General features: G+C 47.3%; 5 protein-coding genes across 5 annotated transcripts; 1 reads left to right on the forward strand and 4 right to left on the reverse strand.

Moving 5' to 3' along the window:
* Positions 1-9: 9 nt before the first annotated feature.
* On the reverse strand, positions 10-1,801 carry BHQ10_005399 (uncharacterized protein; the record flags this gene model as incomplete). Its single annotated transcript, XM_040877870.1, has 4 exons — positions 10-915; positions 966-1,102; positions 1,170-1,434; positions 1,493-1,801. 4 exons carry the CDS (start codon positions 1,799-1,801, stop codon positions 10-12), a joined length of 1,617 nt encoding a protein of 538 aa, XP_040733903.1.
* Positions 1,802-4,073: 2,272 nt separating this feature from the next.
* Positions 4,074-5,525, reverse strand: BHQ10_005400 (uncharacterized protein; the record flags this gene model as incomplete). Its single annotated transcript, XM_040877873.1, has 1 exon — positions 4,074-5,525. The coding sequence occupies one exon, from the start codon at positions 5,523-5,525 to the stop codon at positions 4,074-4,076; it is 1,452 nt and encodes a 483-aa protein (XP_040733904.1).
* Positions 5,526-6,244: 719 nt separating this feature from the next.
* Positions 6,245-10,088, forward strand: BHQ10_005401 (uncharacterized protein; the record flags this gene model as incomplete). The annotated part of the gene is made up of 5 exons (XM_040877874.1): positions 6,245-6,281; positions 6,362-6,789; positions 6,845-7,130; positions 8,348-10,010; positions 10,064-10,088. The coding sequence occupies 5 exons, from the start codon at positions 6,245-6,247 to the stop codon at positions 10,086-10,088; spliced, it is 2,439 nt and encodes an 812-aa protein (XP_040733905.1).
* Positions 10,089-10,850: 762 nt separating this feature from the next.
* BHQ10_005402 (uncharacterized protein) lies at positions 10,851-12,482 on the reverse strand (the record flags this gene model as incomplete). Its single annotated transcript, XM_040877875.1, has 2 exons — positions 10,851-12,266; positions 12,321-12,482. 2 exons carry the CDS (start codon positions 12,480-12,482, stop codon positions 10,851-10,853), a joined length of 1,578 nt encoding a protein of 525 aa, XP_040733906.1.
* Positions 12,483-12,808: 326 nt separating this feature from the next.
* On the reverse strand, positions 12,809-14,162 carry BHQ10_005403 (uncharacterized protein; the record flags this gene model as incomplete). Its single annotated transcript, XM_040877876.1, has 3 exons — positions 12,809-13,247; positions 13,296-13,883; positions 13,942-14,162. The coding sequence occupies 3 exons, from the start codon at positions 14,160-14,162 to the stop codon at positions 12,809-12,811; spliced, it is 1,248 nt and encodes a 415-aa protein (XP_040733907.1).
* Between the last annotated feature and the right edge of the window lie 36 nt (positions 14,163-14,198).

A 14,198-nucleotide genomic window follows, 5' to 3' on the forward strand; every position in this document is an offset into this window, starting at 1 on the left:
CATCGAACTCTAAGGAAAAAGTGCAGCAATCTCGTCTTCATACAAATTCAAGGTTTGCAATCTCGCCACGCTTCCTTTGGTTGTTGTAATAAATGGGTTCTCCTTTGAAGCAATGACAATCCTCTCCAACGAAATTTGAACGGATTCATGACACTGAGAGTTAACTTTCTCAACGTAAGGGCGCAATCCCTCTATCAGCGCCTTGCGATCTCCGACATTGTCTATACTCTCAACAAGCTCCACAAGAAGCACTGGTCCCGGCCTCCCATTTCCCCCAATTAGTGCGTTTTTAACATGTGGATGAGCCGTAATCTCTGGCTCTAGGAGCGAAGCATGTAAGCCATCTCCGTGAGAGAAACAAACATAATCATCGCTCCGGCCAATAATCTTCCATAGACCCTTGTGAGTAGGATGTTCAACCCACAGATCCTTCGTCTCAAATCGATCGTGGTCTGGATACACTGAGAAGATCTGCTGCATTGCACAGTTAGGATCACGGACAAAAACAAGCTCGTGCAGGTTGCCCAATCGCTTTTCGAAGATGGCTCCCGCATGTTTCTGAAAGGAAACGTAATCCCATGCATCTGGTATGTTATGGATAATTGTAAAGTAACCGCCGGCTTCAGTGCTGCCAATGCAGGGCACGACATGCACATATGGAATAAGAAGGTTTCCAGACTTCGCGGACAGCGGGGCACCAGCATAGTGAATATATTTTAGGTCTCGAAGGGCTTGGAGGCCGGCAGGGGAGAGGCAGAGGCCATCAATGAGCGCTGGAGGAAGCAGGGCACCTTCGACGGATCCGTAGCGCAGGACATCGGCGATGGTTTCTGGGGACGGTGGCTGAGAGGGTCCAATAACTGCTGTCATATGGAGAAAGGTCGTCATGGCCAGTGCCATGAGCATCCCAACAAACTGACTAGATCAGGGTATGGAATTTCCATTTAGTGTGATGCTTGACTTACATGTAGTGACGGCAAAGGAGTATACCATCTTCGTTGCATGTACTGGTGAATGTGAGTGGCCTCGACGTCGTCCAGGGAGGCTGCCACATCAACACCAGCCATCATCTGGTGTGAATAGATGATGGGTTTAGGATTTCCTATTCTCAAAGTTATTATGTTACTTCAAGAGCGTATCTCTCTGCTGGCCGTCTCGATAAGTCATACCCGTTGTTCCTGAGGTGTGAAATACCAACCAAGGGTCGTCCTTTCCTTCAGCCCAGGACTTTCGATAGTTTACCGGGCGAGCTTCTTCTTCAATTAGAAATTGATCCAGAGCCGGTACCGTAATAGTCTGGATATGTGAGATGCCATCCAAGMCTCCTGCCACAGCAGCAGCCATTTCCACAGGTCTGAGATAAAGCGTGCACCCTATTCTTTCACAAATCTGCAACTGGGCCTTTGCCGTGACTAATGGTGATATAAGTACCATCTATGTATAACGGTCACTCTTCCTCAAACTTCTGAATATGAGAGCCATTCTTACTTACCACCTTCTGCACTTTGGCTGCCGCTACAGCCAGAAGGGAATACCGTAGATCCTTGGGACCGGCGTAGACGAAGCTCTGAAACGGCTCAGAAGCGGGGAGATTCTGACTCAACCAGTGGGCGGCATGGTTGGCAGCATTGTCTAGTTGCCTGAAAGTGATGTCCCGGTAACCTAGAGAAAGATTCATCTCGTCTACCGGAACAGACATCCAGGCGCTATCAGCATCGTTTTTGGCTCGCTGTTCGATCACCGCGGTGAGAATACGTTTGCCATGCTCGACTCCCGGTAACGGGAAGACGTTAGGTGCCATTTCGTAAGTTTTTGCGTGTGAGTCGGGTATGTCGGATGTGGAGGCAATCTGAAATACACAACTGAATAGTATGAGAAGAAGGTGCATCAGCAATGAATAAAAAAGAAAGGTAAGAGGATTGCTGCTGTACCGCGGCCCTAGTGCGATTTATCTAAGAATACGATACAACTAATATGCCCCAAAACGGGACAAACACCCAAAGCCAAAAACACCAGATGATATGGTTACTCTACTTGTTTAATTTATTTCCACCCCTGTCCCTGCTTTACTGCTCTTCCGAGGTGCTTGTTTCTGAAAACGCCTCGATTTTGCATGTGTTTATCAGGCGACGAGACATTTTTGAATTTGATTCCCGTTTCTTTGTCTCACATATTGACTTTTATACCAATCAAAAAAGCTTCATAATATATGTCCAAGTGAAACTTGAAATCATTACTATTGAGGAACGGCACAGCTAAGTCTCGGCTGTAGCTCAATCTTCAACAATCCCCTGATCGAGATCCCTTTCAAATGACCCAAGTGGAATATGTCCGTGATTCAGAGGATGTCTTGAAAAGCCAGGATACTGGTCTAACGCAGTACCATTGTTCCTTCCATACTTTCTCAAGGATGCTTCACTATTCTCCTCCGTAGTCCTAGTCCTCTTAAACCAAACTGGTAACTTGCTCAGAAGCGGTCGAAGACGCATAATGCTCGCTGCAGCCGTGTACATGCCGCTCTCGACAATGGTCCAGCTCATTAGGGGCACATCAGTCCCTAGAGAATAAGAGTTCAATCAGTGACTGTGTCACCTATAGACAAAATCGATACAGAAAGTTTAGAAAAAGACGAAACTCACACGTAGGATCCTCTGCGGACTGCTGAGCTGAGGTAAAGAATGATGCAGTCCGAAAACACGACGCAATTAAGCCACTGCCCTAGTATTATGACTTGCAATATGATCATAGCTAATTAGAGGAAGGACTTACACGCTGCCTGACAGAAAAACAAGTGCAATTCCCACACGTTTAGCTAGCGAAGCATGCATATTCCATACTGTATATAATGGAAATACCATGATTGCAACATCGCCTAAAATATTCAAGATTCCGCTCAGCTTGTAAAAGAGGAATTGATCAATGCAAGTCCCCGGGACGGTTTGATCCCAGAAATGTGAAAGAGGTCTGCACTCGATCGCCGCTGTGATGGACTGCGAGATCACGAAGAGAATCATGTATGCGATCATAATCATAATACAAGCCCGTGCTATCGGGGCTATAAAAATCCGGTAGTAGATGATGAGAACGGAGAGTCGAGAGAAGCAGTTGGAAAAGCCGGATACCCAACTTAATGCGAAGAGAATTTTGCCCCGTGCAACTAATGCGCTGGGGTCTTTCATGACAACATATTCAACATGATGGCCGGCGCCACCTTTGGTGACTGCCACTTTTTGGTAATGAGGGTTAGCACGACTGCTTGGTACTCGGAGAGATCTTGGAAACTTACAATAGCCGGTTATACATGCCCCTAATGAAAGAAGGTATGCTGGTATGAGCAGGATATCCTCTGGACCGGATTTTATAGATGGTAAAGTGCGGATATACAGACGTAGGCAGACGAGGATTGTGCTGACGACCAGAATAATGGTGGTAGCAATAATGAGACGGTAGGATACGTCTTCGTGTAAGTATGTAGGGTTATCTGTTGTCAACGTACTGGACATCTTCTTATCCAAGTTTGTGGTCAAACATCCTAAAAGATGCGCGAGCAAAATGTAATAATGATCATTCTTGTACCGATCATTTGAAAAAAAAAAATTTATAAGGAGGTGTGTATCAATGATATACCGGGATATGATGATTTTCCACCGCAGGAATATTAGATTTGGTAGTTTCGAATGTTATCAGCAAATATCAATGATAGGGATGAGAATGAAAATCAATGATGAGGATGGGGGCGAAATGTGTATTGTGTAGGCAGCCTGTATGCGTAGTCTTCTTAGTAATACCTGCAGCATCTGCACCATCCTGGCGTGAAGTCGCATTTGGGGAGGGGGGAAGCCGGTTTCGTGAATTCGAATTTGGGCATGGATCTCCGGTCATTAGCTAGCGGCTTGGAGGAGATGCGTACACGCGAAGCTGATTCATTGAAAGACTCTTAACAGTTAGCCCCAGAAGGTATGTTACAATACATGGTATTCAAATTACCACTATCTACCTTGCAAAAGGCTAAAGAACCAACATACCTAAGTATGTAACGGTGCGGTATAAAGGGGGCATAATTTTGAATGTAGTCACTTTTCCGCCGTCAACCACCGGCTAGGATGATAGATCTGCGGGGACAGGTACGAAGTGATGCAAAGTCTCCCGTTCTTGATGCCGCAGGAAATATATGTCTGCATTCCACATCCCTGACCTAAGTCCCTAAAAGAAGACAAATTGTCAAGCACTTGGAAAAAGCTCTGGTAGTACTTTTCTTCATGCCCAAGTCGTGCTCGGAGAAAGTCTACTAATTGCTGTGCAATTGCACGGTCATTTTGGCCGTAATGCCGGACTGGAATATACACCTTGGTCTCCGGCTGCTCATTACCTGGTTTGATATCGTAGTTGTACAAGMCCCCGCCAGTCTCGTGAGTCGTGTCTGAGAGCCCCATGTCCTCAAGAAAATCAGAAGGGAGACCGAGGACCTTCAACCACAGGTCACGAAGTTCTCCCAATTGATGATCATCCCAGGAGTTAATGGTGCCTCCAGCAGTGAGTATATCTTTGACACTTGCAAATGTCGTCGCCGGCGACCGAAAGTAAATTTTCAATTTGGATTGTGCCAGATCAGTACAATCGACCGCGGCGCCGAGTATTTGCAGCGGGACTGTCTCATTCCGGAGTCGTAAGAAATGATCGAGGTGTCTGTAGGCAAGTAGTTCACCACAATTCGGGAGAGTCCGCAGGGTGTCATTGAGAATAGTAAATCGCGATTGGCCAGTCTGCTCTGCTATTACAGGGACGAGATACATTTTACCCATTAAGCCATTGCGTCCAAGATCAAAACCAACAAATATGGATGACGGGCTGGACGTTTTCGTCGTATCGCCGAGGAGTTGTCCAGCCTTGCCTCCAATTGGAGGACTAGGATCCTGGTAGAAAGCACCCGCGAAGTGATTAAACCACTCCCAATCCGCCGAGGGAAACTTGTGGCGGATGTGATCAACCCACTGCATGGGTGTGTTGTGATTGTAGGGATCTAATGCAGTACCGGCCATATGCCCGATAGGCTCGAAGCTGTATCGGATGATTGGATGCGATTTCTCCCAGCTCCAACTGTACTCCAGGAGGGAGAAATCATCAGTCATGAAGCTCCTCCATGGAGGAACCTGGCCTTGGATGGGGCGTTGGCCCAAGTAAGGCGCCACGCTTTGCGAAACAAAAGCGAGATTTGCCTCAATTCTGGCAGGATCATAGTTGGCACCTTCCATGAGTGTTCTCACTGCCGCTCCCACGGTTTCATACCAGAATTGTGTATCCAGTTCCGATGGCCCATTTTTGTAAGAACTAGGATTCGAGGGATTCGGACCATAACGCGGAGGAAGTACAGTGTAATTTTTTTTGTCGGAAGTGGTGGTGATACTGCTGGAAGATTTGGATCGCTTTGGGTGTAAGACCATCATTGAAGTGCTGGGGATAGTCGAGAACTTGAATTTATAGCCAGCTTTAGACCACGTCATCCTGCTCGCTTGTAAAAGAGACATGGCCCATGGAATGCTTTGTCCAGTGCGGACGAAGTCAAACTGCTACGAGTATTTAATAAATAGACAAACCAGTAACTGGGCGAGCATCAAGTTTATTGCTTTCAATTTACATAAAGTCTAGCCTGTTCCCTACGAAGACCAATCCTCAGCTCGGACGCCCCGAGGCTACTGCCAGACAATGCTTTCCCAGTTGCTAGGCCCGACTTCGGAGTTGGTATTACTATCATTCCTAGTTGTCATCATATCGACTTTTGGGCTTTTGGCCTTCACACGTTTTGTCGCTCGTTCTCAATTGACTAGATCCCTCGGTTGTCAATCTCCGCCGTGGTATGCGCACAAAGACTTTATCTTCGGATTAGATTCATTGCATGCCTCCATCCAAGCGAGGAAGGAAGCAAAATATCACGACAGAGAGCAAAAGCTTCATTATATCTACGGAAAGACATACTTGTCCCTCTTTTTAGGTAGTTGGGTAGTAAACACTATCGAGCCCGAAAACCTCGAATCCTTGTTGTCTACCAACTTTTCTCACTACGAGGTCGGCTTCAGACGTCAAAATGCATTCAAACCATTATTTGGCAACAGCATCTTTCAAAGTGACGGGGAGCGCTGGAAAGCATTACGCACACAATTACAGCAATGCTTCACGAGGGTCGAGATATCTCAACCTGCGTTGTTGGAGCATCACTCTCAGAATCTCCTGGCGGCTCTGCCACCGGATGGGCAGGCCTTCGATATGGCTGTATTACTACATAGGTTTGCTGCAGATGTTTCTACTGACTTCCTATTTGGTGAATCAATTGATTGTCTTCGAAATCCTCACAATCTCGAAACAGGTGCCTTGAAAGCCTTCGGCGATACACACGCTGGTTGTGAGTTTCGATGGCTCCTGGGGCATTTGGCCGTCTTCTGGCCGCAACCCACTTTCATGAAGAACGTCCGTATAACGCACCAATTTATTCAACATTATGTGGATGCTGCTCTTCAACGCGGAGGCTCACCATCATTCCGGGCGTCGAGCGTACCGAGCATCCCACGAGTCTTGTTTATCGACCAACTAACTCAACGGTCGCAGGATCGAAAGATCATTCAAGATGAGCTGACTACTCTCTACTTTGCTGGCACAGATGCGCCGGCAGCGTTGCTTAGCAATTTGTTTTTCGTACTATCGAAGAAGCCAGCCGTATGGGATCGTTTGCGCACGGAAGTGAGGCCACTCGAGGGTAAAGCACCGAGCATAGACCAGCTCAAAAAACTGCGCTATGTGGGTGATTGTATACGAGAAAGTAGGAGCAGAGCCTGTCATCACTCTATCTCAGGGTCGGTCAGCTGATGCTTACCTAGTCCTTCGCCTTTACCCACCTCAGGCATCCAATTCGCGAATTGCTGTGCAAGACACCATCTTGCCCAAGGGGGGAGGGCCAGGCGGAGAATCCCCAGTCTTCGTGAGAAAGGGGACCATGGTCCACTTTTCCATATATGCACTTCACCGTGACAAGGGTCTCTGGGGCCATGATGCCGAAGAGTTCCGTCCAGAACGGTGGGACTACGAGAGGCAATCCTGGGTGCGGTCCCTTCTCTCCGTAACGCAATCAATACTGACTCGTGAGCTTTAATGTTAGAAATACATTCCATTCATGGGGGGTCCTCGCAACTGTGTCGGGAGTATGTCACGCCCAACCTCTTCTCTTTTGGTAAAACCAGTCTAATACAACTACAGTGGAATTCGGCCTGCATGAGGCAGCCTACGTACTAGTGAGGATGCTTCAGAAATTTCCAACAATAAGGAGTGAAGATCCTGGTGATTGGGTGGAGGGTAATGGCATCGCGTTGGAATCCAAACATGGGGTGAAGATTAGCTTGGGACGTGCTTAATTGTCATAGGATGAACTTCACAGGGACTCGCATTTGTTTTCATCATTCAGCTCTTATTTTAAATTGATCAGTCCGGTCGTAAATTACAGTCTAACATAGACCCTGGCTCAAACAGGGTCCCTTAGTGGTGGCAGGTTGATTCCGGAGCGCTCGGCGAGTATAAATTGAACAGATAGTCGCCGATTTATACTAGACTAGATGAGAGAGAACATGCGTAATTTATACCCTTTCTGGCACTGTTTATCTATACGCTGTTTGGGGACGTGGCAAAACTTAGTTTACAAAGTGGAAATAACTTTCAATTTACACTTATCTATGATGCGGCCGCTCTTAGTGACAGAAACTATGTACTACAGTTACGAGACGAATTTATGTTGGCACGTTATTGTCCAAACCCACACCCCATGTTCGATTTATTTCTAGAGTCAGGTAGTACCTACCACGTAGTAGCTTCTACTGGCGTTTGTACCAGCTTTAGATGGATTCAGCGAAACCCCATCTATTCTTTGATCTCATTCCATCATTTCCATATCGTTCATATGTAACATATATAGCAAACGATCGCGGTTGAAAGCTGCCCCAAAATGATCAAATCATATGAATTCCACACCTCTCTGCTCGTACATCAATGGAGACAACTGAACTATTGGCTTCAGAATGTAAACTCAAACGTGGTTCTTGATGGACAGCATCTCGAGATTCCAGATATAATCTTTGTTTCGCGGTTGGACAAACCCGTTTTTATACATGAATACAATGCTGATTGATTCCCTGTCCGCAGACATGCTGGGAACATTTTGATTGACTCATCATCGTATCAGGCTACACTCCGTAGCCACTCCATGCTGATGAGAAACTTGTCTGAAGGCGATGTAATATACGGTTGCTATACCTCTGATCTGAGAACGGTATTACGTAGCGGATCTGACTTGAACCAAAATCTACAGGAGTTAATACAGGGTTCGGCGGCTCAGCGGATACTCGTCCTAGTGATATCATGGCCTTGCAAAGAACACTAACTCGCGAACTCAGCTACGGTATCTTGTCGCCCGCTTCTCGCGACCCTCTTTTACCCTCTCATGTCACCGCAGGCCCTTTTTCGAGGTTTGAGCTGGCCTGGGAGGATCCTGCTGAGTCTTACCATTTACCGTTGACCTGGGTCCGGGCTGCGATCCTGCTGCGCATGAATTCGCTAATCAAGGGCCATTCGGGGATTCGTCCAGTGATTTTTGAACGCTTGCACGCGCTTCTCACGCACAATATCATTCCCATGGTCCCGATCCGCGGTAGCATATCAGCTTCGGGTGATCTGAGCCCTCTCGCCTATATTAGCGGGGCTATACAAGGCAAAGGGACCATCCGGGTTCTCTCACCAGATCAAAAGCAAGATTTATATGCTGATGAAGCCTTAGCAAAAGCAGGGTTGCCGCCTGTGTCTCTCACGGCAAAGGAGGGTCTTGCGATAGTCAACGGAACTGCTATTTCTACGGCGGCGGCTAGTTTGGTCCTTCATGACATGCACCAACTAGCCCTACTGTCACAAATCTTGACGGCAATGTCTGTGGAAGCCCTCCTAGGATCACCCGAGAGCTTCGACGAGCTCTTTGGTCAAGTACGCCCGCATCCAGGACAGATTGAGAGCGCCAGAAATATTAATGCATTCCTTAGAGGTTCCAAACTGGCGGGAATCAAAGACGGCAAGGACGGCACACTGCGGCAGGACAGATACTCCATTCGCACCGCGGCTCAATGGATTGGCCCAGTCTTAGAGGACCTTCTCCTGGCCCACCAGCAGATTACTATTGAGTGTAACTCAGTCACCGACAACCCCCTCATTGATAACGACGGCAAAGTTGTCCACGGGGGTAATTTTCAGGCAAAGGCCGTTACCTCTGCCATGGAGAAGTGCCGTCAAGGGATCCAAAGCATTGGACGCATGATATTCACGCAGTGTCGGGAGTTGATCAATCCAGCCACTAGCTGGGGACTGCCACCGAATCTTGTAGCCGAGGACCCTAGCAAGTCGGGAATTTTCAAGGCGATTGATATTTATATTTCCGCCCTCACTTCAGAGTTAGGATTTCTCGCTGCCCCTGTCAACCATGTTTACACCGCCGAAATGGGCAATCAATCCTTGAATTCCCTCGCCCTGATCTCCGCTCGCTACACCGCCACTGCTGCAAAGATATTAACAGAGTTGGCCGCTGCACATATCCTTTCTGCATGCCAGGCTCTCGACCTACGCGCTATGCACCTACTCTTCCTAGATAGTGTACAAGCCCGGTTCAATATGTTAGTCAGCACCCTAGAAGCAAATCTCAATCTTCAACCAAAGGAATCACCCCTCCTAACAATCTTGTGGGCCCATGTTGAAAGAAGCCTTGAACAAACAGTAGCAATAGACACCGAAGAACGGTTCGTCCAAGTTGCTAAATCATTGCGTGTCCCGATTATCGACTACCTCACTAGCCCACTGGAATCCTCGGCGCTAGAAGAAATGGAGTCTCTGATCATGAAGCTTACCGTCCTGCTCCAGGAAGGATGGGTCTCCAATCGTGATGTCTATTTGGACCACGGGGATGCTAGCACGATATTAGGAACGGCTTCGAGGTTAATATATGAATATGTACGGAAGTCCCTGTGCATACCATTTTTGTGCACAGGCAGGATCGTGACGCCTGTCTCTGACGTGATCGACTCGAATGAGAGAAAGGAGGCGCCGACTGTTGGCGGATACACTAGCATATTGTATCGGGCTATTCGACGTGGGGAGTTGGTCCCTATTATGAGCAGAGTCCTTCAAGAATGTTTGACGAGTGAGGAACTGTGTCAGTAGGCTTTTAAAGATTCCGCCCCCCACACCCCCCCAATTCATGTGTTCTGGTTCTGGCTGGATTTTATCTATACATCCATTTCCTAGATGCTCACCCTGTGAAAGCATATATTGAAGAACATTTTATTCGTGTGAATATCTTAGCATGAGCATGTTAGTAGCATATTTGAAAAAAAATATAACTCCTATATACCGATTTCTATACCTCCCAACTATGATGCTAGCGGAGATCAAGAAGGATATAATAACCACAGCACTCCACGATATTTTTTACATTGTCTCTTGATTTTACATTGTGAGCATAGTGCTCATTGTTTTTATCTGCTACAGCTTCATTCATGGTCTCATTCGGTTCCTCTCCTTGGCTGAGTGAATGAGCTGATAGCGATTAATGTCCTTAAAAAATATGTAATGTACTGAGCACAGTCTCATTATTAACTAAGTACGTAGCATATAAGCCAAAAGTATGATAAATGACATAAACACCATGGTCATAATATCTCATAACGTCGTCAATAGTCCCAATCAAACTTGCATATGTCCAACGTCGCAATAAAAGAGAAGGGAAGATAGAAAGTATTACAAAACATAAGAGCACAATCGATCTGCAAATCAGATCAAGCCTGTTTCACAATCTCCCCCAATCTCCTCTCCAGAATCTTTCTTCCCTCCCAACTCGTCCAGACCTCGTGCTTTGCTCCCCTTACGACATCCCAACTCACAAGATTGTCTGTCACCTTGGTCATCTCCTCCTGTTGTTTCGCCCATCTCTCGTCTTTGCGTACTTCCACGCCGGAACTCACAACCACCAACGGCGTATCAGGTGTTTGAATGTTTTTCGCGCTGGCAATCTCACTGGCTGTCAGACTCTCCGCGACCAGGTTCTCCTGTAGTTTGGCCTTGATGTATTTCCCGTTCTGATAAGAGACTTTGCCATAGACTCGATCTTCGCGTGTGCGGCCCTTGAAAATTGCGCCAGCCAGTCTGTCCAGACCCAAGGGTGAAATTATACCGCGACCCCAAAGGACGAAGCCTCTGCCTGCTTGTCCAATTTGTTGCAACTGATCCTCGTGAGTTGGGTCGATCATGAACAAGCCCTTAACGTCGCGAATGTGGCGACTAGCAAAGATGCGGCTGTAAATACTGCCAACGCCAGCTGAGACAAGAATCCAGGGCCCTTCTTCGCCAGCGAGTGCAAGTGCTTCGGAAAAAGCGTCGGTAGCCATGCCTGCTGAATGGGGTGAAGGAGCGTTGTCAGACCATCCAAATCCAGGCCTATCCCAGTAGCAGTATCTATCTATCGTGCCGTTACGATATGCGTTATGAATGAAAGGTAAGAGTGAATGCTCTGATGGCCTTTCGCCGGCCTCGACTAGAATGGTAGGCGTCTTGCTGCCTGAGTCGGTGATATTACCCACGCATGCGAGATGGACCTCGAATTTGTCGTTGTTGACCAGATACCGGTTTCCGGGAACTTCCAGACTGGCATCCCTTGCACGCAAGATGAGCGTCGCAGTAAGCAAGATAGCCACGAGAGCAATAACACCCAACACAATCGTCTCAACAAATACCGACACCCACTCGAACAGCGAGCGTCTCGTCTCCACGCGTCCTGTTAGTCTCTCTTCCTCCTCTTCCTTCCCTTTCTCCACGAAATATATTTGCGCAACATTATACCCCGCAATCAAAACCGCCCACACAACAGACGCAATACCGACCCAACCTTCCTCAAGCCTAATCCTCGGCACCGCAACAATAATAATCATATCCACCAGCAACAACAGCGCCAGCACCACATTCCACATAATCATTGGTTTTGACGGAATCGTAAAAAACAACAAACTCACAATCAAGTTTCCCACGGTCAGAGTTGTGTATGAGAAATCCGTGAAGCCGGAGCCGCGAGTGTATATTAATGGTGGACTGACGAAGATGGATACGAGGAGGAACACCCACCAGACGAAACTGATGGCGAGGAAGAGGCAACTGAAGAATCGGAGAGCGCGGACGCTCCAGAGGTTGTATGGTGATACCTATATATTTTTGGTCAGAAAATGTGCATATAAACTAGTGGTGGTGAGACTAACAGCTGGATCGTCAGGACTGAGATACCCCTCGTTCGGAGCACCTCGAGGTATTAATCGTGTACGCTCATCGGGTTCTTGATGCTCATATTGCTGCTCTGGATGTCTTTCTCCTTCTTCTGTTGTCCGTTGCTCGTTCCGGTTACTTCCCCACACGGACACCATATTGTTGACTACCTAGGTATTCTAGGGATGAAGTCGTGGCGGGAAAATCTTCTGGAGAATGGTGTAGGTATTCCTGTCTCTTAAATCAGGATGCTGTGAACTGCTCATGAGTCCATGAATATAGTGGATGAAAGTAAAATCGACAGGGATTGTTTTATATGTGTTGCAAAAAGAAGAGAAAGCTTGAAATTGATGCAGTTTCCCGATTCGCACGACTGCGATATGACGTCATGGATATCATCATCATGCCTTACGATTCAGGCCACACATCGTATGTTTCTTCAAAAACGTCCTACTCATCTCAAGAATCTTATAGTCTACTTCATCTATTTTTTAACAACGCCCTTCTCCATCGCCCTCGATGCCATAATATCTCCCACCTTGGGCGGCAACACCAACGGCGTCCTATCATTCCTCTTGAAAAAATCAACCAAAAATCTCGCCGTCTTGGCCGGCTGATCTTCTTGAAGAAAATGGCCCGCCAGAGGCAGGACCTGCAACGAGTATTTGCCCTGCATTTGCGCAATCATGAGCTCTTTATCGAGTCGGTCCGTACCTGCTAGTAGCAATAATTTGCCACCTTTGGCTTCGAGAAATTTCTTGCTGAGGCCCTTGAACCAGTCTTCCCAGAAGGGTTTCGTGTCTGCTAGATTTGTACGCCAGACCCAGGGGCGGGATGTGTCGGAGGGAGTTTCTTCTTCTCTCAGTAATGATGGAACGGAGACTCGGGCGGAGGTGGTGTTGCGTATTGTTCGAGAGCGGAAACTATCATCATTAGATTGGCTCGAGAATACACAAAGAAGGKATACGTACTGCCACTCAATAGCCGACGATAGGGAAGGGAAGCTCGTAGGTCGAGTCGATAGATAAGTATCCATACTCTGCAAGGCATCCATCGCGGAACCTTCAACAACATCCAAAACTGCATACGCAAGGACCCTCGCCCCAAGTTCTCCGCCTCTGGCAACATCAGTAATAACAGCTCCACCTAGACTGTGGCCAACGAGCACCAAATCTGGTAATGTCTCCCAGACCATCTGTGTCTGTGTCCCTCGAATAACAGCGAGAAGATCCTGACTCAAAGTTTCGAGACGATAGTCCAGTTGTGCCGGGTTGCCATCCTTCGTTTCGAGTGTAGTACTACCATGATGACGAGCGTCTAGAGATAAAATCCCGGCCTCGGGAAGAATCTTGCGGATTTCTGATGCGCAGGCAGCAAATGATAATCCGGAAGAACCTGCCCCGTGATGCATCACAAACAAAGGCCCTGAATCAGTAGGTGGCGTAATATATGCATGATAGACAATATGTAAATCATCTGTATCTCTTTCAATAAATAGTTCGCGCGAAAAAAAGTCTCTCCATGTCAATGACTCTGTCGAGTTGGTGCGCTGTCTTAGCCTAAAATCTACATTAGTCAAATGCCATCAAACTCGTTGCCCACAGGTCAAGTATATACATAGAATTCGGCTTCGCAAATAAGTTCCTCGAAGGCGACGGCACAACAGTCCCCGCCGAAGACGCGGAAGACGTCGACGACGAGTCAAACTCGTCCCCTTCCTCTTCTAAGATTGCACCATTCCTATGCGTCGCATCCTCTTCCGTTTCGTCAAAGATGGGAATATCGGGCGGGTATTTGGCGAGTTTGGCTTTCACAAAGGCCTTTTGCAGGTCGCTCATGTTGTCCATGTGCTACTGCATTTGTTTATCTGTGAA

Source organism: Talaromyces amestolkiae (assembly GCF_001896365.1).
Source record: "Talaromyces amestolkiae strain CIB chromosome Unknown scaffold9.1, whole genome shotgun sequence".
Classification (NCBI taxonomy): Eukaryota; Fungi; Ascomycota; class Eurotiomycetes; order Eurotiales; family Trichocomaceae; genus Talaromyces; species Talaromyces amestolkiae.